At 40.1% G+C, this 25,384-nt stretch overlaps 1 protein-coding gene across 4 annotated transcripts in view; it reads right to left on the bottom strand.

Moving 5' to 3' along the window:
• The window catches only part of NF1 (neurofibromin 1), a 197,765-nt gene that overhangs the window by 153,430 nt on the left and 18,951 nt on the right, over positions 1 to 25,384 (bottom strand). For all 4 annotated transcript variants that reach the window (XM_088152397.1, XM_007420379.4, XM_025164948.2 and 1 more), the window contains exons 4-14: positions 23,616 to 23,806; positions 20,439 to 20,545; positions 18,902 to 18,969; positions 15,900 to 15,975; positions 14,976 to 15,133; positions 13,049 to 13,222; positions 10,270 to 10,392; positions 9,868 to 9,942; positions 8,037 to 8,168; positions 5,494 to 5,628; positions 1,614 to 1,727 (exon numbers count right to left, since the gene is read on the bottom strand). In XM_088152397.1, the coding sequence (XP_088008523.1) occupies positions 1,614 to 1,727; positions 5,494 to 5,628; positions 8,037 to 8,168; positions 9,868 to 9,942; positions 10,270 to 10,392; positions 13,049 to 13,222; positions 14,976 to 15,133; positions 15,900 to 15,975; positions 18,902 to 18,969; positions 20,439 to 20,545; positions 23,616 to 23,806 (1,353 nt within the window). The remainder of the gene's footprint in view (positions 1 to 1,613; positions 1,728 to 5,493; positions 5,629 to 8,036; positions 8,169 to 9,867; positions 9,943 to 10,269; positions 10,393 to 13,048; positions 13,223 to 14,975; positions 15,134 to 15,899; positions 15,976 to 18,901; positions 18,970 to 20,438; positions 20,546 to 23,615; positions 23,807 to 25,384) is intronic.

Below are 25,384 nucleotides of genomic sequence, written 5' to 3'. Positions count from 1 at the left end.
TTCTTTGGACTGAGTCTCCAAGGGAAATCAAACTGGACATGTCATCCTTCTGAAAAGATCAGATGAACTTCTCCCCTCCATGGACCAAGGAGGGGGCTTGCTGCCACATGACTGCAAAAGCAATACCACCTTCTTCCAATCAGCCTGGGCAAAAATTGAAGGGGAAAGGCTGGCAGCAAATAAAAAGCACATATTTAACATCAGCTAATGCTGACAGAAGCAGCAGCAATAGCAGCAGGGATTGGAAGAAGAGAAGCCCGTTGCAGCAAGGGTGGCCCCAGAGGCAAAGGAAAGCAAAAAAGGAGGCAGCTAGTAAAGTTCTAGTACTTCCATCACTACTGGTTTAGATGTTTTTGGAAACTGTGAGACAAAGTGTTAAAAACTAGGTATGCGTCTATCCCTTGGCTGGGCCACATTACATCTACCCAACTCCTTCCCATGTCTCTGTTTTGGAGGGTCAGATGTCCTAAATTTCTTGGCTCTAAATCAGGGTTCCTCAACCCCAGCAACTTTAAGATGCGTGGACTTCAACTCCCAGAATTCTGGGAGTTGGCTGGGAAATTCTGGGAGTTGAAGTCCACGCATCTTAAAGTTGCTGGGGTTGAGGAACCCTGATCTAGATCACTCACCCCCGGTCTGGTGCCCTTTAGATGTAGCAGAGCACAACTCTCATAATCCACCTGGAAATTAGAGAATGGACTCTACTGGTCTTGGATATATGTATTTATGTTAAATTTATAGTGTACACAGTACTCCCTCTTCTGAATTTTTTCCAGTAACAATTTGTGGGATACATTGGGCTGAGAGTATGACCAGCCCAAAGACACCCAGTGAATTTCTACTGGCCAAGGACAGATTGAACCCAGCTCTCCTCAGTCTTAGTCTAACATCTTAATCACTACACCAAATTATGAAGCACATAAACAGGGGAATGATCATGTTGGCTAAATTTCATAAACAAAATTTATTTAAAATATTAAACCCAGTTGAGCTTTTGTCTGGCTCCCACCCACTCTCTGGATGTGATCCCTGGGACACCACTCAAAGGATGCATATATCCTGGAAAAGTTGTATACTCCTAGAGAATCACCATGCAGAGCTAGACACAAATTCAGGTTCGGGGAGGAGGAGATGGGGAAACTGTTTCTTAGAATCAAGACATCTGAGTATGCACTGCAGCCAAAAGTTTGTTTCTAATATCAGATCAGAGCTTATTCCTCACAAAATTCTTTCTCCGTGTAATGTAAAAACCAGGTGGGGTGTGTTGGTGTTGCTGCTATTAAGAAATTGGAATTAAAAATCCACAGAGATCTATTATAAATAGATAATGTATCATCAACATAATGTTATTGACATCTGGTATCAATGCCAGATGAAGGTGTTTTTTTTCGAGCAATTTATTTATTGAATGCTGTCCTTGTGTGATTTTACCTGCTGTGTTCACTGTTCTTGTAGATTTGTTTATTTTATACTGTATTTTTAACAGATGTGTACACCACCTGGGAAACCAAATTTGTTGACACCTTAGAAACGTATTAACTGAGTAAGTAGGTCCCAACCTACTTCTGCTCTAAGCAGTAGCTTGGATGTAACCTCCAATTCCGTTTCCTTACCTCCATGGCCTCTTGTGCTATTTCTGGCATGCTGGCCTGTGGGACAAGCTGGACAAGGCCAGTTATGAGTTCAGCCGTGCTGCTCTGGGTCTCAGGCCCCTGTTTCTTTGGATTCTGTATGACAAGATAGAGACACTGAGGCTTGCATTCATCAACGAGAATTGCCCCCTGAATTCTACAAAGATGAAAAGAGCTACACAAAATACAGCCAAAGTGGTTGAGTTGGTTTTATATGGGGTTTGTGATTAGTATGAATCTCTTCACATACTGTGACCTAAAGTTTAATTCAATGTAGCCTATTACTTAAACTTGGTCACTGGAAATCAGAAGAATTGGATGGCTTGAATTTAAAGATTACATGCCAGTCTCTGGATCTACATGAATTGCTGCAATTTGTCTTCAAATGGGGTTCTACACCACTATGTACCACAATTCAAAAGACAGGTGTTACACATTTTGTGACCTCTGCTTCTGTGGAAAAGTATTCGCTCCTTTCAGATTCTTTGAAATTTTGGTTTTTTTTGAGTCTTTGAGTCTTGTCTTTGCCACTGACTGTTTTAACAGCTTCATGTGGTCCTGCTGATACATAAGGTGACAAGTGTTGTTTCGAGTGACCTTAACAGACTCTTAAAAGACTGAGAAAAAGAATAATGGGGCTAAGTGAACATTGATCTAATCAGATCCTAGTGGTGTGCAAGGTATTTAGTAGTTGAAATGGCCCTGTCTTGGAACACTAACCTTACCAAAAGTATTGTGATGCTGTTCTGACCTTAAAATGAGTAATTCCTACTGCAAAACAAAGATCAGAATTGTTTTGAGATTGGAACAGTGTGGAATAACCCTGGCAAGGTTGGAACAAACTACTTTGGGACTGGAACATTTCAACCCTGAAATACTTCACAGTCCTCTATCAGTCACTCTTCTATATCAGAAACTTCTAATTCCATGCTAGCTGGGGAATTCTGGGAGTTGGTCCACACATCTTAAAGTAGCTGAGGTTAAGAAACACTGTTCTAAACCATAAGCCAAGATTTACAATGCCAGAAAGCCTGGTGCAATCCAGTAAAGAAAGGAGATTTAAAAAAAAACTTAGACCAGGTCAGACTGTTTGTCCATCCAATCCAGAAATGCCTTCTCTCATGGGAATGGTTTTCTAAGAACTCAGGGGGAGGATGGTGTCTTACCATACTCTGGAGATAAACCAGATAATTTTTGCATGTGGAAGAGGTGAGCTATTAATATATTTATCCAAAATTATCTGAATGATCTCACTACACTTGTCCCCCCAATCAGTTTTGCTTTTGGAACACATGGTTTGCTTTTTGGCTTATTATAATGGGCAATCCTGACAATACCATGGACAGCCAAGAAAACAGACAGATCATCAAACAAATCAACCCAGAGTTCTCACTTGAGGCACAAATGACCAGGCTCCAATTATCCTACTTCAGACACATTATGCGAAGGCCCACCTCTCTGGAGAAGGCTCTAATGCTGGGAAAGGTGGAAGGAAAGAGAAGAAGACAACCAGCAGCAAGGTGGAGGGACTCAGTTACAGTGGCGATGGGGGCACTGTTGGGAGACCTGAAAGAACTGGTCAGGGATAGATCGTCATGGAGAAAATCTATCTATGTGTTTGCTAAGAGTCAACAACAACTTGATGGCACATAATCAATCAATAATGGGTAAGCCCGTTCATTTTGACTTAGCATTATTTCTGAACCATATCACTGCACCCTGTTCCACAAACTATGGTTTAAATATCCTGGTTAAGCATTATATGGAACCAATCTATGTCTTCCTACCTATGAAACTCTGCTGTAATAGCTCACATATGACCAATTACAAATTTAAAAACAGAGAATCTAGTTATTGTATGGGCCTAAGTTTCAATCACAGTGCCAGAAAACCCTGTCTCTTCTACTCATGGTAGAAACAGAGTAAATTAGGTTAGCTACTAGTCTAAATGTAGATTAGCTAATAGTGTAGTTTAGATTAATCTAAATGAGCTGATTGTCTAAACTGGCCACCACTCTAAATTTAGTAAAAATTGTTGACCTGTCATTCAATCTTAACCAAGCATAGTAATTCCATTTTGTGCGATAAAACTAAATACAGTACTGAGAGATGGGTATAAACAGGCATGCTTATTTAGTCTTATTATTCTCTCAAGCCAGTTACTGGGAATCTAAAAAACAAATTCCAAGGGAACCTCAAATTGTAAACTGCAGATTCTTTGTTAGGGAGAGAAAGAAATGCATGGATTCCTTTTGAGCAGCCTTACCGTATTGATGCAGCAAGCAAGAAACATAATGTGGAGTCCTTGGTACTCTCTGAGTTGGTTGTTTGCTTGCAGATGGTTCATTACTCCTAGGTAACCTCATCAGTGCTAGTGAGTGTGGGGTTTATATACAGTAGCTTGCCCTGCCAGTGATGGTAGGGGTGTGGTTTTCTCCTTGGTAGTTCCTTGATTAGGGTATTGTTTTCTGCTTGTTTGTCTGGTGTTAATCCCTGCTTATCTGGGTATAGATTGCTGGAGAGGATATCTGGTCTTTTTGTTTTCTTCTTAGCTTTTTTATTGTCTCTTTTGAATGGTGCATAAATGTGGTTTATCTCTATGTGTCTACTGATGGCTGATTTGTCTGAATGCCAAGCTTCCAGGAATTACCTAGCATTTTTTGATTTAGTTTGGCCTAAGATGCTGACAGTTTCCCAGTTGAAACTATGGTTGAGTCTGTCCATGTGTTCTGAGATTAAAGAGTTTCACTGTGTCTTCTGACTGCTAGTTGGTGTTCATGGATGCACTCTGCTAGTCTTCTGCCTGTCTGTCCTACATAGTGGCTGTTACAGTCCTGACACTGTATGTTCATCTACAATATACAACAAGCTACTGTACATAAATAGGAAGCAAATGTCACATTCATTAGCACTGATGTTACCTAGTCATCAATGAAACATCTGCAAGCAAACAACAGAGAGCACCAAGGACTTCTTTTTAGACTGAAGAAGCTGCTTGGACAAGCAGCAAAACATATCAAACCAAAAGAAAAGAAGTCCAGTTGCCATGACTCAACCTCCAGATAATTCCACCTGGATGACTGAGAATCTTCATCAACATATAATCATGTAGAATAAGTTTATATGCACTAGAACCCTTTTCAGAAGATGGAGCCAAGTGGCCACCTAATTAACTATGGTATCTAATTTATTATAAAAAAAAAAAGAAATGCAAAGTAGTTCTGATCTTCCAAGGATATACTAGACTCCTGAAAACTTCCAGTCTGTATGTCTGTCAACCCTCTGAGGTAATCTAGACAGGAAACCAAAACACTACCTTTATTGTAAGGTTACAGTAACAGAATCTTGCAAGTCTGAAAGCACTTGTCCTGTCCACTCCCTTTATGGTCCAAAGAACTAGGGAGGGTCCCTTCTAAGATGCTTACCCCACCCCCATTCCTGTTTTGGAGTCGGATTTCTCTTATCAGACTGCTGTCAAGACTATGGCTCTTCCTCCTGTCTCCCAAGGTTATTCTCACAGCGCACTGCAATTTTCACTGGCAAACATACATAACTTCCCTAGGCAGATCTCAAAGAACTTTAACCTTTTTCATTATTTTGTATAAAATTTCTCAACTGATGCTGTTTTTCCAATTGTTCTAAGGGTTAAGACTATTTTTATTCAGCACTTCTGGATCTGGTGTACAGAGCAGGTAGCAACAAATATCATCCTAAAATAGTCATCATGGCTTAAAAGTCCTTCAACTGCTTTTTACTTCTATATGTTATACTAACTTTATAGAAATGTATGTTTTTGACAGAAGGAGTGTTAAAAAAAAGAATTCACAATCTACTTTTTCTTTTAAAATGAATTTTCACTTACGCAGAGTAAGAGTTTTGGGTCAGCATGGATTAGTTTTACAATGGATAACAACAAAACTTTATAACTTCTGGTTTCAACATCTGTAGGTTTTTCTTTAAACTTGAGGCTTGTCATTTTCTCTTTAAATGTAAGACTCTAAGAAAAAGAAAACCATTAACAAAGCAATAAATATTCCAAATATGGAATTTGTTTCAAAAAGTAGCATACCAATTATTAATTCTAACACATCTGACACTATTACTGAAACATGAGTTGTACAGCTGATTTTTTTTTTTTATCAGTCTCTTTTTCATTAGTCTTGAATTGGAACTGATGCAATATCTCTCTCACAAGTAATTCATCCCTTTCATTACTCAAGAGGAGGATTCTGAGGTCACCTAAACAGACAGCTAGCTGAAAACATCAAGTCAGTCTACAGATATACTAACAAAGGCAAAAATTATTAATAACAATTATGAAGAATTAATAGAAACAAGACGGAAACTAGCACAGAAACATAAATGGAAAGGGCCATCGAGACCATCAAGTCTAAACCACTCAATGCAGAAATTAAAATGTTTCCAACAGATTGAGAGAAGGAAGACCCACCAGTGTCTAGAAATTGGATTCCGCTACGATACTGCTCTTATTGCTAAGATTTTTTTTTCTAAGCTTAAATCAGATCTGCCTTCCTTAATTTGAATCCGTTCTTTTGACAGATGCCACACTGGAGCAACAGAGAACATGCCTTGGCTGCCTCCTTGTGACATCTTTTCAGGCATCTGAAGCACCTTAGCGTACTCCTATTCCTTGCCTTATTTCCCAAAATTAAATGTCTCTAGGATCTTTGATTTCCAAAGAACTTAGGTTTTAGTTCCCTGATCTTCCCCACTGCCCTTCTCGAAATTTGTTCCAGTTTCTCCAAATGTATCTTAAGGGGTGGCACCAGAATTGGACACAGGACTTGAGCAGACGAGGGGTGTTCAAAACTTTGTTTCAAGCCATTTCAGGTCTGCATCTGTGAATTTCCCATTCTGAGGTATGAGACTGGTGCTTTGAGTGCAAACTGGATTATGCCAAACCTAAAACAATGCATTCTGTTTCAAGCACAAAGCATTTCTGAAAATCCCTGAGAGATCCATTTCATGACGTTTTGCTCACAAAATAGTTTGAAACAAAATGTTCTGCACACCCCTGGGTCCAATCAAAGCAGGATAAAGCATAGCTATGTTCCATGATTTGGAAACCATGTTTTTGTGGAAGTAAGATAAGATTGCATCTGCTTTTGCAGCCACATCACATAGCTTACTCAGGTTCAGTTTGCAAACCACTACCATTCCCAGATCTTTTTGCAAGCACTAATACCAAGGCAGATAAAACTCTGCACTGACTCTGTTAAACTTTAGAAGTTCTTTTAGGTCTGTTTCTCTAACCTATTAAAATGGACTTGAATTCTGAACATTAGCTACTCTACCCAATTTTGTGTTACTTGCTAATTTGATAAACATTCCCTCTGCCTTCTCATTCAAATAATGAATAGAAAATGTTGATGAGTACAATATATTTAAATTTATCACAATAATAGTTTTGGAAGTTAATCATGAATTCATCCCCACCCCTACCCCCGTATGAATACACAAACTCAGGGCCAGAGAGCTGTGCATGTTTTTCACTCAAACGGAATGTTTACTAATCCTGGGCTGACGGGTAGAGTAGTAAGATTGGTTGGAAGCAAGTACCCCTGAGGTCAGCTTTACTTACTGACATGGAGGCTGTTTTTGTTTGTTTGTTGTGTGACTCTTTGAGTCAGTTTTTGACTCCTGGCAACTGCCTGGACTAGTCCCTGCAGTTTTCTTGGCAAGGTTTTTCGGAAGTGGTTTGCCATTGCCCGCTTCCTAGGGCTGAGAAAAAGTGACTGGCCCAAACTCACCCAGCAGGCTTTGTGCCTAAAGCAGGACTAGAACTCCTAGTCTCCCAGTTTCTAGCTTGGTGCCTTAACCACTACACCAAACTGGCTCTCAGTAGGCTGTTTGCCCAGGGCAAACCCCCCTGTCATCTGGCAGAGCCAAGCAATGCAATTTGTGGGGTGACTCTTATATTTTGGGTAACTGTGTTTTTAAAAAATGCCCCAAACTTTACTGAAGGTACAAATCAAGTTATCTTCTTTTTTAGGTATTCTGGGTCACAAGACAAAGCAACAAATGAGAGAGAGCAGAAAGGGAAACCATGTTAGAAGGAGCAGCATCCCTTATAGCTTGATCCTTCATAGGTACCAAACTGCCATGGGATCCAACCACCAGCAACATTCACGCCTATCTGGTAGCCGTGGGCTATTAGCTTCCCTTGGGTTTTCTTGCCTACGATCTGAGAACCACCACCACCACATGCTAAGCTCTTTCACCTTGGGTTTCACATTGGAAAGGTCACTGGAAAAAAAAGGGAAAAGCTTTTTTTAATGGCCACAAAACTGATACCGTTGGATGCAACATTGGAACATCAAAAAGGGAACAAGCGCATTTCCTCAAGATTCTGTATCAACTGAATAACAAAAAGCAAGGCCTCACCGGGGTCATACGAATTGGAGTATGCACACCAGAGCCCTGTAAAGCTTTATGGAGAGTTTCGCTGAACATGCTGCGGAGTTCCACAGAGTGACAATACACCGCATCGATCTTGGGCCACCAATCTAATGCAGACTAAGATGAGGAAGAGGACAAAATATCAGCAGAGACTGGACAACAGGAGAATTTCAAAGAGCACTCTGTCCAGCAATCTAATCTAATGGGTCACATAATCAAAGTATCCTTTAGATCAGTGTTTCTCAACCTGGGCAAGTTTAAGATGTGTGGACTTCAACTCCCAGAATTCCCCAGCCAGCATGGCTGGCTAGGGAATTCTGGGAGTTGAAGTCCACACATCTTAAACCTGCCCAGGTTGAGAAACACTGCTTTAGACAGATCACCAGAAGTCTCTTGGAAGCCTCGAAGAACGCAGATTCTATTTTCTCTTTTGAGATGCTGAACAGCCACCAACACCATGGAACTGTGAATTCTATTTCTTAAACATGCAACCTAAGTCTATCCCTACATAATAAATACAGTTCAGAGTCCAATTTTTTAAAAAAAAGGAATCATGGACATGACTGATTGACTATTTATTTATGTGGATCATCATTTCCCTTTTTGATCCCATCAGCACCAACTCTGAGAGGCTTACACCACTATTTTTGTAAAAGTTAAACATATACATAATCTATTAAAAAAAACACTAAATAACATAATCTAACACAGTTTAGCGCCAGAGTTAAATAAAACAGAATAATCAATTAACCCCTGGCCCATTACAAGAGCTTTAGAAATAAGAGTTATCCATAGACATCTGCTCCCAATTGGAAGGAAGACCCAATCTGAAAGAAATGCAACATATAGTGATTTATTTTATTTTTAGGCCAGCAATAACAAAGAGAAATCATCCACTAAGGGTGGTGAATCACTCCTGCTGCTTAATGCAGCTTCCTTACAGGTGAGGCCATACGCAGCTTCTAAAAAGATCACCCAGCTATTTTCCCTGCTGTTAAAGAAAGCCTGGCAAGGGCCAGGGCAGAGAAATGTGTCCAGCCTTGAGGACTAGGAGATGGCACTAGCATTAAATGCAATCTCCGTAGAGTCAATTTTTGCATGTTAAATCTCCTTAACTCATTGCTTGTCATTATGTCTGTACGGTTAAAGCAAAACAGGAAGCATTCTATAAGGTAGGACCTGAAACCTCATTTTAAATCTAGTTTCACATTTTAAGTTAGGTCTCCTCCATGACTTGACCACAGTATACTTCCAGCTGAGTACTAAACCATGGTTCAGAATGAGAGAGGGAATCTGCCTATCAGAAGGAAGAAAGACAGTTTCAGAGCACAACCCCAAAGCTTCTTAGGCACCCTCTAATATTATATTTATGCTTGTATTAAATCCCATTAACATCTATTAATGTTGATCATGAGTTCATACTTGTGGCCCATGTATGACTGCCACCGCTTCCAGTTTTCCTGAAGCAGGGCATAGTGGTGGTAGTGGTGGTGACATCATCTTCCATCACAGACATCACAGGTGATATGCTGTCTGATTCTTTCTCCATCCTATCATATAGCTCCTCACCTGTCCTCCAACACCCTCCTCCTCTAACAGATAGGATGCAGCTGATAAGAGCAAAGTTAGAAAGAGAGGTCTGGATGGATAAATCACTCTGTCTGTGACATACTAACGCCTTTAAAGATCAACATGCTGGCCCAGATAAAGTTTATGAATAGCTCCCATCTTCCTCACTCCCATCCTTCTTTCCTTCTAGTTACATTGCCACTAATATGGGAAATTATCCAGACTTTAGAACATCTTAAAAACTTACATTTGTAATTATACGGTGGAGTGAATTTACCAGCACATAATGAAACGTGGATGGGGAATTCTGGGCCAGGCAAGTCTAGAAAAAACAAGGGGGGAAAATTTAGGTTTCCTTCAGAAACAAACTTGGAAATCAAAAGTAGAAACCCACCAGCAACTTCTGCAGAGCAAGCACATGGGCAAGACTGGGACAAGGGGTACCACTGTGAGAACAAAGTGAACACAGACCCACCCACAAGGCAGGGATTTCAACCGCAGATTTTGAGAAAATTCTCAGAACAACAAATGCTGGGAAACAGAGTTCTCGATTCTTCATGAATCCTGGCCAGCTGACTCATCTGTCCAATCCCATGCTCAGGATCAGCTTTAGGCTAGGAAGCGGGGACCCAAAGAGCCACAACCTCACCTTGAAATGCTGGTTATTGTGGGGGTTGATGCGGAAGCAGGACACTAAGCAGTCGATCATGAGGTCTATGTCTGCATTCTGGTTGCCTCTCGAGAAAGGCTTGCTAGGGTTGAAGAGCAGGCTCTTTAAGACAACAAACACATGTCATGGTTATTACAGTCACCACTGGGCAATGTTGAAAGAGACTGGGAACCAACAAAAGGTGGTTATGCAAGGATTATTATAATCCCCTTGTAGGGAAAGGTGGGAAAAATAATACAGGCCACTGTACTGGTTTAAGCCAGGTATCAGTCTATCTAGGGACAGTCACAAGCCCAGCACCTCATCCCAGGTGCAAAGCTGGACAAGGATAGGACAATCCACGCAACATGGTTCTAAAACTCTGAGATTTACTCCCCCATACAGCCTTTTTCTTGGACCAGCAGCTTTAGGGTGAGGAAGTTTTTCAATGAAGGCTTAATGCATCACAACAAATGACAGTTTGTTGTAAGTATGGCTTGAAGAACATGCTACAATGGCCAGTTTCATGCATTACACTAAGCCATCAATCACAGTTTATATACTCCAGTGGCTAGATTCACATTGTATGCAAAGTCAAAACCAAACACATCACATTGCAAATTAGCACAATGCACGGTAACTCCTGCCTTGACTTAAGAGGGCAACTCATTTTTTTTCCCAGACCCCACAGGCCCCTCAGGATTGTGCTACTGAAAACAGAATAGTAAATCAACAAAGATCAGTGATCAAGTCTCAGAAGAAGAAAACACATAAATATGCTACAACTTTGGGTAGGCTTGGCCCAACAGAAACTGCAGATCTATTCCAAAATCATTCCAAAAAAAATATTTCCCCCAAACAGCCATACCCACTTCCAATTAAATCATTATGTCATTGCCAGTACTGTCCCTGGATGCTGGGAAATTTTATTGATTGATTAATTGATTTACTTATTTATTTAAAAGTGTGGAACTCCAGCTGAAAAAAATTGCCAAGTCCAGTCTACAAAAAGATAATGGATCCATAAACAGCTTACAAGTCCCCAACTTTTGAGTTAATCAATACACCAACACAGCTGGTGAAGTTGATGGAGTTAGCTGAGATGGTGAAATTGACAGCTTTGCTTAGAGAAAAAACATTGACTAACTTTAATGTTAATTGGAAACCCCTTTTGGACTTTTTGCAGGAAACAGAAAAAAATGAAATCATGATTTGATGATTAGTCAAATTAACACACTATGCAAAACATGTATGTTAAGATGTAGTTTTAAAGAGGTTGTTTTATGTTTCATTTATATCTGCTATATAAGAAGCTAGAAGTTTTTTTTTGTATTTCTGTTTTTTTTCTTCTTTTCTATTTTCCAGCACTTTTGTTTTCTTTCTTTATCCCTAGCTTTCTTTCTTTCTATTCTTTTTCTTGATTATTAGTTTATGTTTGTTTTTATCTTTCTGTTTTTTAAAATTTAATAAAGCTTTTAAAAAATACAGCAACATAGCTTGCCTTGGTTTGGCATTACTAAAAATCCTCCTTACACAAAATAGCTCATCCTGATAAATAGCTCAATTCTGAGATTACTTCAAGTGGCAGTTTTTACTATGAAGGAGGGAGAAATCTATTCAGTTTACATTTTAACAAAGACCTACTGAAAATAGGTTTATTGAACCAATACATAATAATTGTTCAGTCTAAATTACTTGGAATACAGTACTGTTCTTCACCAATTCAAAGATGCACATAGCAGTATTATGAAGGAAATGTGTAATAAAAATGTACCTGTTACTTAAAACAATATGCAAAAATGCATGATGTTATTTAAAACCTGTTTACAGAATAAATAGAACTGCATACCATATGTATATTTGGAAGAACAAGCTTTAATTTAAAAAGCTGCAATTATATACAGAGACAAAACTTAAAATCGGAAAAAATTCCCAAGCTTACCCATTCCTAGCTTTTGCTGAATACAGTTTATACTCCTATCCAGAGTTTGAGTCTCCAACTGTATACAGTGGTACCTTGGTTCACAAACGCTTCTGTTCACGAACAATTCGGTTCACGAACAGCACCGCTTGCAAAATTTTGCTTCCGTTCGCGAACTCCGCATCAGGTGACAAACAGGATCCGGGGCCATTTTCCCTGCTGTGACACGTGGTCGTGGCTTCCTGTAGGGAGGGGGACTCTCCCTCCAAACAATAACCGCCTCCCCACCCGCCTTCCTGTCCTCCATGCCAGAAGTCACCTCGAGCAAGATTAGCATTCTCCCTCTTCGTACTGTACTGTACTTTGTTTCATATTTTTGTGGTTTAAAAAAAAAATACATATGGTTCAGAACGGATTAACCATATTTACATTGAACCTTATGGGAAAATTTGATTCGGGTCGCGACCAAAATCGGTTGGTGATCAAATTCATAGGGGTCAGAACAGATTAACCGTACTTACATTGAACCTTATGGGAAAATTTGATTCGGGTCGCGACCAATTCAGGTCGCGACCAGAGTCACGGAACGAATTAAGTTCGTGACCCGAGGTACCACTGTAACTGTATATCAGAAGCAATTCTTAACTTGCTTTTCCTGCCTGTAACTACAAGCTCACTCCCAGTTCCAGGAATCTCAGGAGGTGAAGCTGTGGCTGTTAACTACCACTAATCAACTTAGACACAATACCAAGCTAGGATCTGGCGGGTTGCCCACAAAGAATCATTAAAAGTTCATGGTTCAAAATCTCACACATACAAAGCAGTGCATAATTCTTGAGTTCCTTTTTTTTTTTTTACCTTGAGATCTACTACCATGGACTGCACTAGAAGAAAAATGACTGAATTGTCTTCCCAGCTGATGTAAGTTGATGCTTTGCACAATTTTACACAAGCAATGGCTGCACTTTCGGTTAGCTGCCTACTTCCACTGTGGCCCGCCAGTGCCTTCCTGAGGTTGTCCAAGAATTGTTTCTGTAGGGTCCAAAACATATGAACCAGAAAATAAGTTAAAACTCCATCTAAATTCAAATTTCACAACAGAAATTGTTCTGCCTGGAGAAGATCACCATTTATAGATCCAAAGGATGTTTTTATTAAGGTTAGGATTCTAACGCATTCTCCCTCCAAACCACCTTGGCACTGTTGTACCCCAGTAATAAAAGCAAAGTTTGAGGGTGGAGGGTTAAATGGAGAATAATATCTAAGATCTAACGGAGATTTGTGAAAGAAGGGGGTCTGGAAATCCCTTAATACAAAATAATCCTGCACATAAGAAAAAAACTAGCATGTTAAAGAGAAGGACTGCTCTCCTCCCACCGGCATATTGACTTTTCTATGTACCAGAATATTTATTTCCCACAAGAGGGCATCGACATTCTAGTATGCATTCCATGAATGGCATGTTTTAGACATGGCTTAAGTAAGAATCAGGCATCTCTGGTTGTTGTTGTTGATGTTTTCAATCAAGTTGTTGTTGATGTGTTCAAGTTTATGTTTTCTTCAATCACTATTTGGGAAGAAACCTCTTAAAGATGTGAGACAAATTTAGTGACCCCCAAAATTATGTTTGGTGGGGGATAAACAGGGAAAAAAGAGGGATGGGATGGGAAACAGAATATATTGAGTGGAAAGCTGAAAAGTGAAAAGAATATACACGTTCATACCTACTTCTTGTAAAAGAAATAAAGCTCACAGAAGCAGGATTCACAGAAAAACACTGACAAGTCTTTAGAAAATGTGGGCATTTGGAGTGGTTAACCACAAAAGAAACAGTGCAAAAAGTCCAAATGTTGGGAGGATCCTTCCATTTCCAGGCAGGAAATCAGACTGGCCCCAACCCTGCTGGCCTTTTGCAAGGATCTGAAAATACGGTTTTGCCAATGGGCATGGGGACCCGGGAGTGAGACTGAGCCAGCACGGTGTCTGAACTGAGTATTACTGGTGGATGTGATTACCTCGGCTGTGAGTTTTATGTATGTTATTATGGTTTTATGTTCCTTTGAGATTGTTTTTTTCCCTTGTTTTTAAATTGTTATATTGGTTTTTGTTTTTTTGTTTTTTTTGCTGTTTGTAAGCTGCCCAGAGTCATATATATGAGATGGGTGGCTATATAAATTGGATATTACTTATATAAATATAAATATAAATATATATATATATATATATATTTAATTAATTAATTAATTAATTAATGCTGGGACTGTAGAATTTCAAAGGGCAAGCAGAACATTTGAATGCTTCTCAATATACAGTTTTGGTTTTTGTTTTTTTTAAATAAAAAGGTGAAGGAGGAGAATCACCTCTGAGATAGAGAGATGAAGGGAGAAGTTCTAGCCCAACTTTATTTATTTTTTATATTTATTTATATTTCAAATTTGTCACCGCCCATCTCACTGCAGAGCGACCCTGGGCGGTTTGGGTAACTTTCCCCCCAATATCTTATCAAGGGATACCGGTCTCAGTGGCTATTTACCCACCAGCAGGCAGCATCCGCTATAAACCAGCTGCTGGAGAACCACAGCAGAAGAAGGAAACTGCCCTCCTCATTCTATGTGTGAGCTTCCCAAAGGCACCTCTTGGCACAGAGCAACAGAGACGATTGCAGGGGCTTGCTCCAGCAGGGCTGTATTTCTATTTCTTGCTCTTGTGTGTGTTTGTTTTAAAATAAATCAACTGTCTCCATATAAAGGCACCTGACTAGGACAGTAAGTTCAGCTTTCTTTACCTTGTTCATTTTGTTTTCCTCCACTACATCTTTTGCAATGTCTTGGATGATTTCTGGACAAAGGACGAGGAGGATAATTTGCAAGGGCCAAACGGCTGCTTTGCGTTTCGTGCTTTCAGCGAATCCATCTACCAAGTCAAACAGCTTCTCTGCACAATCTAAACCAAAGAAATGAGACAACACAAAACACCCTGAGTTCCAGTTCCAGCAGCAGGATAAAAGCTGAAATCCCTCCCATTTTTAGCACAGTATCAATAATTAATAGTATTGCAACATGACTCCAGGGAAGGAAGGCAGGAAGGCAGGAAGGCAGGAAGGCAGGAAGGCAGGCAGGCAGGCAGGCAGGCAGGCAGAATGGCCCTAAGTTATTACAACCTTCAAGAAGAAAACACAACACAGTCTAAACACTGAACCTGGCTTTTTTTTTTCCAAGTACAGACCAAAGAGGATTCTGAGAAATACAAACATTTTCTCTAAAAAAACATTTACTGGGAAAGATGATCAGTTTGAGATCTGCATGCCAGATGTAACACAGAAGACCATTTTTGCCTTAGTGACAGTAGTTTAAATGTCATTTTTTTCATAGAAAGATGTTGGGTAATAGTGATCTGTTAAACCAAAATGGCATGACTACTAACCATTCTGGCTGGGACTGATAGGAACTGGATCCCGGCAGCTACAGAGCCACAAACTCACCAAGCTTAAAACAATGAGGTCTGGTGAGGGGTGAATCTTCAGAGCTCTATACTGTGGAACTCACATCCCAAAACAATGTTCAAAGCAGAACACTCTAGAAATGATTAACATGGTTCTGTTTGCAGTTATATGAGTCTGGCCATGCAGGGAGACTCTCTTGGATGCAACAAAACTGACTTAAAGAAAACTTATTTGACAAAGCCTCATTCTGGTTGGATAAACTCTTACCTGACAGATCAGTCTGCGGTGTCTGATACAGCTTAGTGAATTCATCTGGATAGTTTTCCACCCAGTTCCAAAATGCCTAGACAAGATGTGTCATAAGGCACAATTAATACAAGGAATGCATTTTGTACAGGAGCTACATTTCTAGATGATAAACGATGCAATCATGTCCTTTCTGATTTCACATATAAAGCTATTTCACATGTCAAAGCAAATACAGAAAGGCAAAAGCACATAAAATTCTCCACCACTTTCTCTGTAACACATGAATCAGCTCAGAATGTAACTACCGTACTTACAAAGTGTACTCTTATGATGCATATGATCAAAAAGAACAGCATCTGACCTCGTATTCTGGTCTTTCGCTTATTTTAATCTAACTAAAAGGGATTCAGATAACTTTCTTAGGACTCACATATGTTCCATTAGTAAGGCAAGCTAAGAGATGCTTAAAACCAACCTACACAAAATTCCAATAATAAATACATATTTCTCCACAGATTATGAATGAAAAATGCAAAAAGCTTTTCTTGTTTGATAAAAAAAAAAAAACACAGTGTATTGTAAGTGAGTGTGTTAGGTCTATCATCCACAATTTTCCTCATTTTCTTGGAAACAGTCAATTCTTTTTTTAACCTTCCCTTAATAAAGGATGGAGAGCCAGTTGATCTAGTGATTAAGGTGCCAGAGTAGGAGCAGGAAGATCTGACTCTGTGCCTCAGCCACAGAAGCCAGCTGAGTGACCTTAAGTCAGTCCTCTCTCTCAGCCCTTGGGAAAAAGGCCATGGCAAACCACTTCTGAAAATGTGGCCAAGAAAACTGCAGAAACTTGTCCAGGCAGTCACCAAGAGTCAAATCTGACTTGAAGGTGCACACACACACACAAAGGGGGTGGGCAACCTTTTTGTGGCCAAGGACTGCATCTGATACAGCCAAGGACTATAAAGTGGATGGCATCAGGTCACACACAGGTTGGAGCAGCATAGGTTTTCTTTGTTTTTTAAATGGCATCTATTTATTTATGGGATAATGCAAGAGTGTGTCTGTTTTCTTCTGCAAAGTGCAAATAATTGCTCTGCTGATTTTCTGCAACCATGGTCAGAAGGAAGACTGAGAACTGCAAAAAGGGGCTACTTACAAATAAAACAAGATACCTAATCTAATCCTAACAACAACAAATCCTATTATTATTATTACTATTACTATTACTATTATTATTATTCTGCCCCTCCCTCACCAGGCAGCTAGCAAAGACATGCCTTGCCTGAAAAAAACTGGCACAAAGAATACTGGTAGACTTTTTTCAGTTGATTTCAAGATTTTTTTTAATTCAGAATCTGCTGGGGGGGAAAAAACAGTCCAATTCTGCCTGAGTGCGCCAACATTCTGGCCATACTTTGCGGGAGTTCTTTCTTGAATTTTCTTTAATTACTTCTTCAGGTTCCCCACCACCACAATTGCAAAAATAGTTTGCTATATGGGAAGGAAGAATCAAGTTTTGAGAAACAGAAGTCCTAGGAAAAATAACTGTGTGGTTCTTCGGTACAGAGACACTGTCCTGTTCATAATGAGATCTCAGACAAACATAAAAAACAAAGGAGCCATCTGACCTCCACAAAAGAGATCTTTCCATCAGCCAGAGCTTTCTTCCCTACCCACTGCCCAAAAAACCTTGCCAGTTGGTTGCAGGACAAGGGGAAGCACACACTTCACCTGTGCAACTACTCCAATGAACAAATGCTGATGAATCAGTCACAGGAGGTCTACCAAAGTCAGACTATGCACAGATGAAGACCAGCCTGGATATCAATATTCTGCTACAGTCCAACTGAACTCTTACTTCTGCTCTCCTTCCCTTATATAAAATTTGTGCCTCCTTTCTGGCCACAGATTCAGAACTGGAAGAATCTGGGGGCCCCTTCCACACCCAGTGAGACTGCAGTTGTAGATTTCATTTCAGTTCAGTGGCACTTCTGGAAAGGAAAGCCAGGGAGAAAAGGCTACAAGGTAGGGATTGTCTGCTTAGAAAAAAAAAAAGCATGAATCAAACATGTTTTGGAGAAAATGGTTAGGGCTATTCTTCTGCCCTGTTCAGTTCTTCCTCAATAATTTATTTATTTATTTATTCAATTTGTATAGCTGCCCATCTTCCCAAGGCAACTCCGGGCAGTGAACATAATTTAGAAAACAATACCAACAAGAACAACAAGAACGATCAAAATATAATTTAAAAAAGCAAAAATCACAGCTGAGGATAATTCCTCAATGACAATTAACAAAACCTCATGAGCCCCCTAATACAGTCCACGATATACTAAAACTCAAGGCAATCTAATGAAGGATCAAAGATGAATTCAGGACAGACAAAATAAAGGACTTCTGCCCATAATGTACAAATCAGCTTTTCTTAAGTTGGTACTCTTAAGATCTGTTCAATTTCAACTCTCCAAATTCCGAGCAAGCACATCCAGTGCTGACACATCGGAAGGACTTAAAATTGGCAAAGGCTGGCGAAGTTCAATACTGGAAAATGCTCTCAGAGAAAGTGAGAATGGCCACCAGCTTGGATGGTCTGAAAATAAAATTTAGACTAGTTTATTGCAGAGCAAGCAATCCACAGCAACGAGTCAAGAGAGCTATACATTACTATAATGAAAGCACTTTATCACACAATGCCAAACGGTCAAGCAGAAGGATGCTGTTACTTTTCCGTCCTTCTTTAGTTTCTCAGAAGCATCTAGTTGGCCACTGCAGGAACAGAATATTGGACTACAAAGGGTCTTTTGACCCAGCATATATAAGCCCCTGGGGTATCTTTGCTTATATTCACTCAATTTGGCCTTCCATTTCTGGGAGAAAAGGCATCGAGCATGCACTTGAATATGACAGAAACATGTAAACACATCCGTAGGCTCTTCTAACTCCAACGTTCGGAAATTATACTTCTCTGCTCAAGTTTCTGCAAAGACAACCTGAAAAAATGACAAGCAAGGGAAGTAACATACCTTTTCAAGACTATTGATAACTGCCAGTTGTGCTGCTTTTTTAAGAGCTTTGAACTTAAAGACCGTCTCTGTAAAAACAAAAACAAAAGAAATGGAGTTCATAGGGTGAACTGGATGACAATGCAACAGAATTAACACACCAATTCGCAAACTTTTGTTCCTGATGACATCACCACATAGGTAGTCATTCCCATATCATTACCTTTTTTAAATATATTGTGCCTTCATTTACTAGTAGAATTTGCAGTGCAGGTAGTCCTTGCTTAACTACCCTAATTGGGACCAGAAGTTCCATTACTAAAATGAAGAAGTTGTTAGGCAAAATATCATATGACCACACTGCTTAGCAACAGCAGTTCTGGTAGTCCTGGTTACGTCGTTAGGCCAGGACCTCACACGCCTGCCCTGCCACACTTGTCTCCGCTTCAACTCCTCCAACCCGCCTGTCTCTCCCCCCATCTCTGCCCTTTTGGCCATCCTGCACTCACCACCGATGCCTACCCCTGTGAAGGGCCAACAGCTGCCCCATCCAGGCATGCCTCATCAGCAACGAGAGGAAGAAGACAGCAAAGGTCAGCTGGGGGCACCAGGGCTGGTAGGGGTAGGCGGCGGAGTACAGGGCAGCCAAAAAATGGGGGGAAATAGGCGGATGGGGGAGTTGAAGTGCATGTTGCGGTCATAAATGCAAGCAGGCTACCAAGTGCCTGAATTTTGATCATGAGACTATGGGGATGCTGTCACAGCTGTAACTTCAAGGACTGGTCGTAACTACCATTTGTTCAGCGCCATCGTAACTTCAAATAGTTACTGAACAAATGGTCATTAAGCAAGGACTACCTGTATTTTACTACTTTGATGGAGAACAACAGGGCTAAATGGAACAACAGATGTTTATTAGGATTCAGACAGATTCTCCTCCATATCCCACATGGCTTTTATTAACATATAGAAACATTTTGCGTAACTAGGAAAATTTGCTATTAAGAAAAGATGCTATGTAAATAGAAATACAAACTTTACATGATCATTCCTTTGCACAGATCACATTTAAATCAGCCATAAATATGTATGAAAACAGAATTCTACAATCTGAGACACTCATAATGTTTTGATGGTTCAACTCCCATAACTCCCAGCTAGCAGTTCTCGTTGGGAAATTATGGAAACTGAAATCTAATACATCTGGAGGACACCAAAAAAGAGGAAGACTTTTTTAGAGGACTCAGATCACACTTTTACACAGAATTTTTTTTTGGGTTGAGCTAAATCAGTCTTCACTTATCTGGTATCCTTAAATGTGTTGGACTACAGTTTCCATCATCTGCAGGTAGCAATGTCAGGTTTCCTGAGGATGAAATAATCTATAGCCCAGCATACGTATATGGAGAGCGTCAACTTGGGGAAGCTTGAACTAGATCTTGCTAAGCAAAAAAATAGTCATTTCTTTTTACACATGCAGGCTTCTAATTTCAAGTGTTCAAAATATATAATCAGAATCACAGCTTTAAACAAGAACTTCAAGAGTTTCACTGCATACCTTGTAGTATCCGCTTTAATTTAGTACAGTCCACACTGATGTACTGTAACAGCTCAATATCATGAACATCAGCATTGTCTTCAGAGCAGACTGTCAATTCCTGCAATCTGCAAAAATAAATATCCTTCTTAAAATAGAGGACAAAGCTTGGGTGGTGGAGTGGGGAGGAATATATATAGTGGTTTTATATTCATGAATATAAGAGAATTAAGGACAACTCTTCAACCTTTAGAATTATAATTTGTTGAAAATGCACAGACAATGCAACAGGGTTGGGACTCAGGATTTGTTAACTTTGAAATGATTCAGTATTCCCTTGTTCTACAGAGTTGTAGATCACACTCCCCCACTTGAATGAAATTGCCTGAGCTATTGATTTGATGGTACCTCTAAACCATCCTACCATAAAACCATTGCTTGATTAAAAACTGGTAACATTTTCCTAAGGTTATTTTAACCCCACCTGCTTTAAAGTGCAGTGAGAAATTTTACTGTGCCGACTACTCCTGTGTAGGGAAGTGTATTTATGCTATGCTCTTCCCCTGCCCAGATTGTGTGCTGCATAAGAAATACTATATCAATACTTCTATCCTTTGACATACAAAAGCTATGACAACTAGACCAACACTTCTCCACATGGCATAAAACTACAGTACTACTCCACTGGGCAACAAACTGCCTGAATCAAAGCTTTGTTTTATGAATATGAGGAGGAAGAGTATACTCAATTAACAGCAATACAATGTTAAGTATGTGCTGCTATTAATTTACATGGAATAAACCCCAAGTCACTACTGAACTTTCCATGAGTATGGATCCATGACAATCATTCACAGCTCCATAATCAAAACAAAAATCCCAACCGTTCATGCCTTGACCCCAATGAATTCAATTAATTGTATAATTAAATTTACATGTCTCTTGGAGTCTTCTCTCACTTGCCTCATTTTCTAAATGACCCATGTTCTGGCCAAGGAGCGACAAATAACTAAATCAGCTATTCTGTGCAAGCTGAAAAAAAAAATGCTTAAGTCTCAAATCTACAGAGGCATATTTGAAAACACAGGCAAACATTAAGGGAGTTGTTCATTTCATCCATGCACAAAAATATTTAATTACTCTAGCCTGACATGGGAATATGATGGAAATCCCTCTGCAGATCTTAAAGCAGAAGCATGGTTCTCCAGAGAAGCAACAGCAATGCTGATATATGACACTCAACCCCTGGACATGGGAGCCAAATGTTGACCTCTTTAACGTCTATGCAACTAAGTTCACAAATTAAAAGCATCAGTTGGAATCAACCTCCTACCCATCTTCCCAACCTATACAGCCAAGTTGAGGAAAGAGCATGTCTAACGACATGATTCAAGAAGCATATTTATTTCTCTCTGCCTCCCTCCTATGAATACAGCGTCATCCATCCTCGACACAAGCCGTTGCCATTATTAAGACATTAAGGACAAAAGAAAAATGCCACTTCCTTCAAAGCAAGATGCTTAAAACAACTCTTTGGAACAGAAATTATCTAAAGGTCTTCCAAGTTTAGTTGACATACCCTTTAATCACAGATCTGTCACTGTGATGACTAGGGACTGAAGCCGTTCCTACCCAGGACATATTTCAACAGAAAAACTTTGCCTAATCTCATGCCCTTTGGGTGCACTGGGGACTACATTTCCCAGAATTCTCAGTCAACCTGTCCAACTGGGTACAAACAAAATGTGGAAGGAGCTTGTCCCATCAGTTTTGGATGTGTTCAATCATGAAGGCTTATATTTTAGACAAAAAAACCTAGTGAGATTGCTTCCCACCATCATTCCTAGAACCTAGGATGCCCAGTTAACTTTTGCTTTGTTTTTTCTAAAACAAATAGGCAAAGGATACTCTCAAACAAAGGAATGGCTTGTGGTCAAAAATTTTAATTTTTTTAAACAGGCTGTAAATCCAGAGATATTCTCAGCAATAGCCTATTTAATACTATATTTTTAAATATGAATTTTAGAGGCTGGCAATTTGCCACATACCAACTTTCAGTTAAGAACCGGTCAGTGAGCCCACATTCTAGAGTGGATATTCAATCTTATTAACAGTCTCCAACTTAACACCATTGCTAGGAGAAAAAGATACAAAGAAAGCGGTCTTCCTCAGGACAGGAGGCTTGTTTGTCTAGCCCAGTGTTTCTCAACCTCAGCAACTTTAAGATGTGAGGACCTCAACTCCCAGAATTCCCCAGCCAGCAGGAGTTGAAGTCCACACATTTTAAAGTTGCTGAGGTTGAGAAACACAGGACTAGCCTAATACAGGATCTTCTAACTATAGTGCTCAAATACAGGTCTCATGTATAGAGGCTGTCCAATCATCTGCTACTTGATGGTTTGAAGTTAGGGGTGGGCAAATTTCTGAGGGTCAGGGACCATTAACTCAATCCCCTAATCAGTTGCAAAGCTGGATGTGGCATCAATGGAAAGATAATGTCACAGGAAGAGAAGGGGGCAATTGTTTCATCCCACTTTTTATGACAGGAATGGGAGCAGGAAGTCTTTGGGAGGAAAACTGCTTTTCACCTCACTCACCCACCCACCCCTCCAGCCAATGGCTCCAAATTCAGCAAACCGGCAGCTTCAGCTTGAGCCATTTCTGGGGATTTGAAGGGGAGGTTTAAGTATAGAGTAGTTTATCTCCCAGCAGCCTCCTACTGGTATTTTCACTTTTATTTTGGAGAGAAAAATAAATCACACCAAAATTTGGCTATTTACCACCAAATCTCAGTGGTGCAATCTTGGAATGGTCCATACAAGCCTGTCACTCTTTTTAAAGGATAGACAGTATGGAATGGAACTGGGATCTAAGCGTTTATGGCCACTCTGCTAAAAATCAATCATTTTAGTGAGATCTATTGTTTCCATTTCTGCACTTTTCAATTCTTTCTACCCATCTTCACATACACCCTTTCAAATGAACAAAATTAATGCAAACCTACACTGATAATTGAAGTCCAACTGAACAGCATACTGTAAATAGATTACGAGGTCAGAGGAGACAGGTTATCTTGGGCAGCAATATTTTGGCTCATTCAACAATCTCTTGATCTTGTTTGACTAAAGTCAAAGGATGCCAACACTATGATCACCTTTTTAAGAATGGCACAGAGGCCATATCTCCTCAAGCACTCACCTGGTAGAGATACGGCTGAACACCGCGTTAAAATTGTTGCAGCTGAGAGAAAAGAGAACCCCAGAGGCTGAATTGCGAAGTTCTGTAGCATGTTGATTCCCTTCACGGTAGGTATGGATGAAATGGCAGATCTCTGGCAGCAGTTGCTTGACCAGCATTGTCTCATCAAGCCTCATGGTGTCTTTGGGTTGCTAGGAGGATAAAAGTTAGATGGAATGGCCTTGAAGAATTTCTATAGCTCTGATACTCCAGAGACCAAGGAAGCCTCCTTCACTCACCAGGTATCCAAGTTTTTTCCATAAGAAAACTACAGAAGTGTTTGAAAGCACAGCTGACTAAAACCCCCACTCTTCTAGTTATTTACCTCAACTGTGCTGCTAGGATAACTATGTGATAGCCATGTTGTGTTCCACACAAGAGAGTCTGGAAGATCAACACTTCCCATGAAGAGGCAGGTGGATGAAAACTGAAATTGCTACAGTTCCTAGAGAGGACTCCCTCAAATGCAGAAGAAAAAGGGTCAGTTAAATCCCCAGTCAGCTGCTTCCTTGACATGGCTAATTTATTTATTTACTAAGGCTGATCTTCTGTTCCAATCCAGCAGGATTGATTGGGGGAAATAGTTTAATTGTAAACCCAAGCTGGAGCTGTCTGGAGCGAAATCTAAATTAGGATTAGTTGACTGGATCTGGCTTTGTTTCCCCATTCACCCAAAATGCTAGCCCCACCTGCCATGCACTAGTTAAGCTGTATGTCTGAAATACTGTATGTCTGAAATACTGGGAAATATCTAAGCTAACTGTGGAAAAATATAGTACATCAGCCACCCTAATTTGCTGCAGGAATTTATGATGTCTCTTCAGAAACTTTTAACATGGCTGAGGAAAGCACGACAAGATAAGAATCCTTTTAACATAACATTCCACTATAGATGCAACTGTACATTTCTCTCTTTATCCACATAAGGACCGGTTTCCTACAACAAGTCAGACTGGGCTAAAATGGAGTTGGCTAGCTTGTAGTTCAATGTATTAGGAGAAATTCACTCACTGCCTTAGCATGCTCTGTGAACCAGACCACTGTGTTAAGCCAAAACATAGTTGATCTAAGGAGCATAGCATCTTATGCGAAAGCAACAGTGGCTTTTGTTAATGCATATTTAGGGTTAATGGTTTGAGCCCAGCAATGAATACCTTCCTGTAGGCTTGTGGAGAACCTCAAAACTATGATCCAGAAAGTAGACTTTGGCTCAATTCCCTCCAGACCCTGGTGATATCCCCAAATTATGCTCCTTCCCTCCAGCTATCCAGGTAAGTAAAACATTTGCATTCTGCCTTTCCCTCAGTCAGCATTACTGCTTCTTTGCGAGAAAAAAGACTGACCAGAAAGGAGGATAACAGCAAAATGGAAGCATAGTACTTAGAGTATCTATCTGCCTGGAAGCACTTCTCCCTCTTTTGGGGGAACAAGACTGATAGAGACACTGATGAGGAAGAGGACAGACAGTTCAGCACCTATGCAACCACACAGCTCTAGTCAGCCTTATCTTTAGTTTATTCACCTTGCATCTGTGGAGCAAAATAAGACAGACTTTTGAATATATGGGTGGATATGTTTGATAAAGGAAGATCCAGGCCTCTCGGGAGACAGGAGGGCAGGTATAAATTCATGGCTCATTGGTATGGATATATGACTTTGTTGTCCACTCTGCGTTCCAGCCTCAGTCACTACACTACTGTGTTGATAGATTGACCCCGACAGGCTCAAAC

This window comes from Python bivittatus, unplaced genomic scaffold (genome assembly GCF_059951505.1).
Source record: "Python bivittatus isolate LINGU-HERP-01145 unplaced genomic scaffold, Pbiv_v1 ctg000690_np1212, whole genome shotgun sequence".
Classification (NCBI taxonomy): Eukaryota; Metazoa; Chordata; class Lepidosauria; order Squamata; family Pythonidae; genus Python; species Python bivittatus.
Note: the sequence above shows the minus strand (reverse complement) of the source record. Positions and strands in the feature narration are given on the sequence as shown.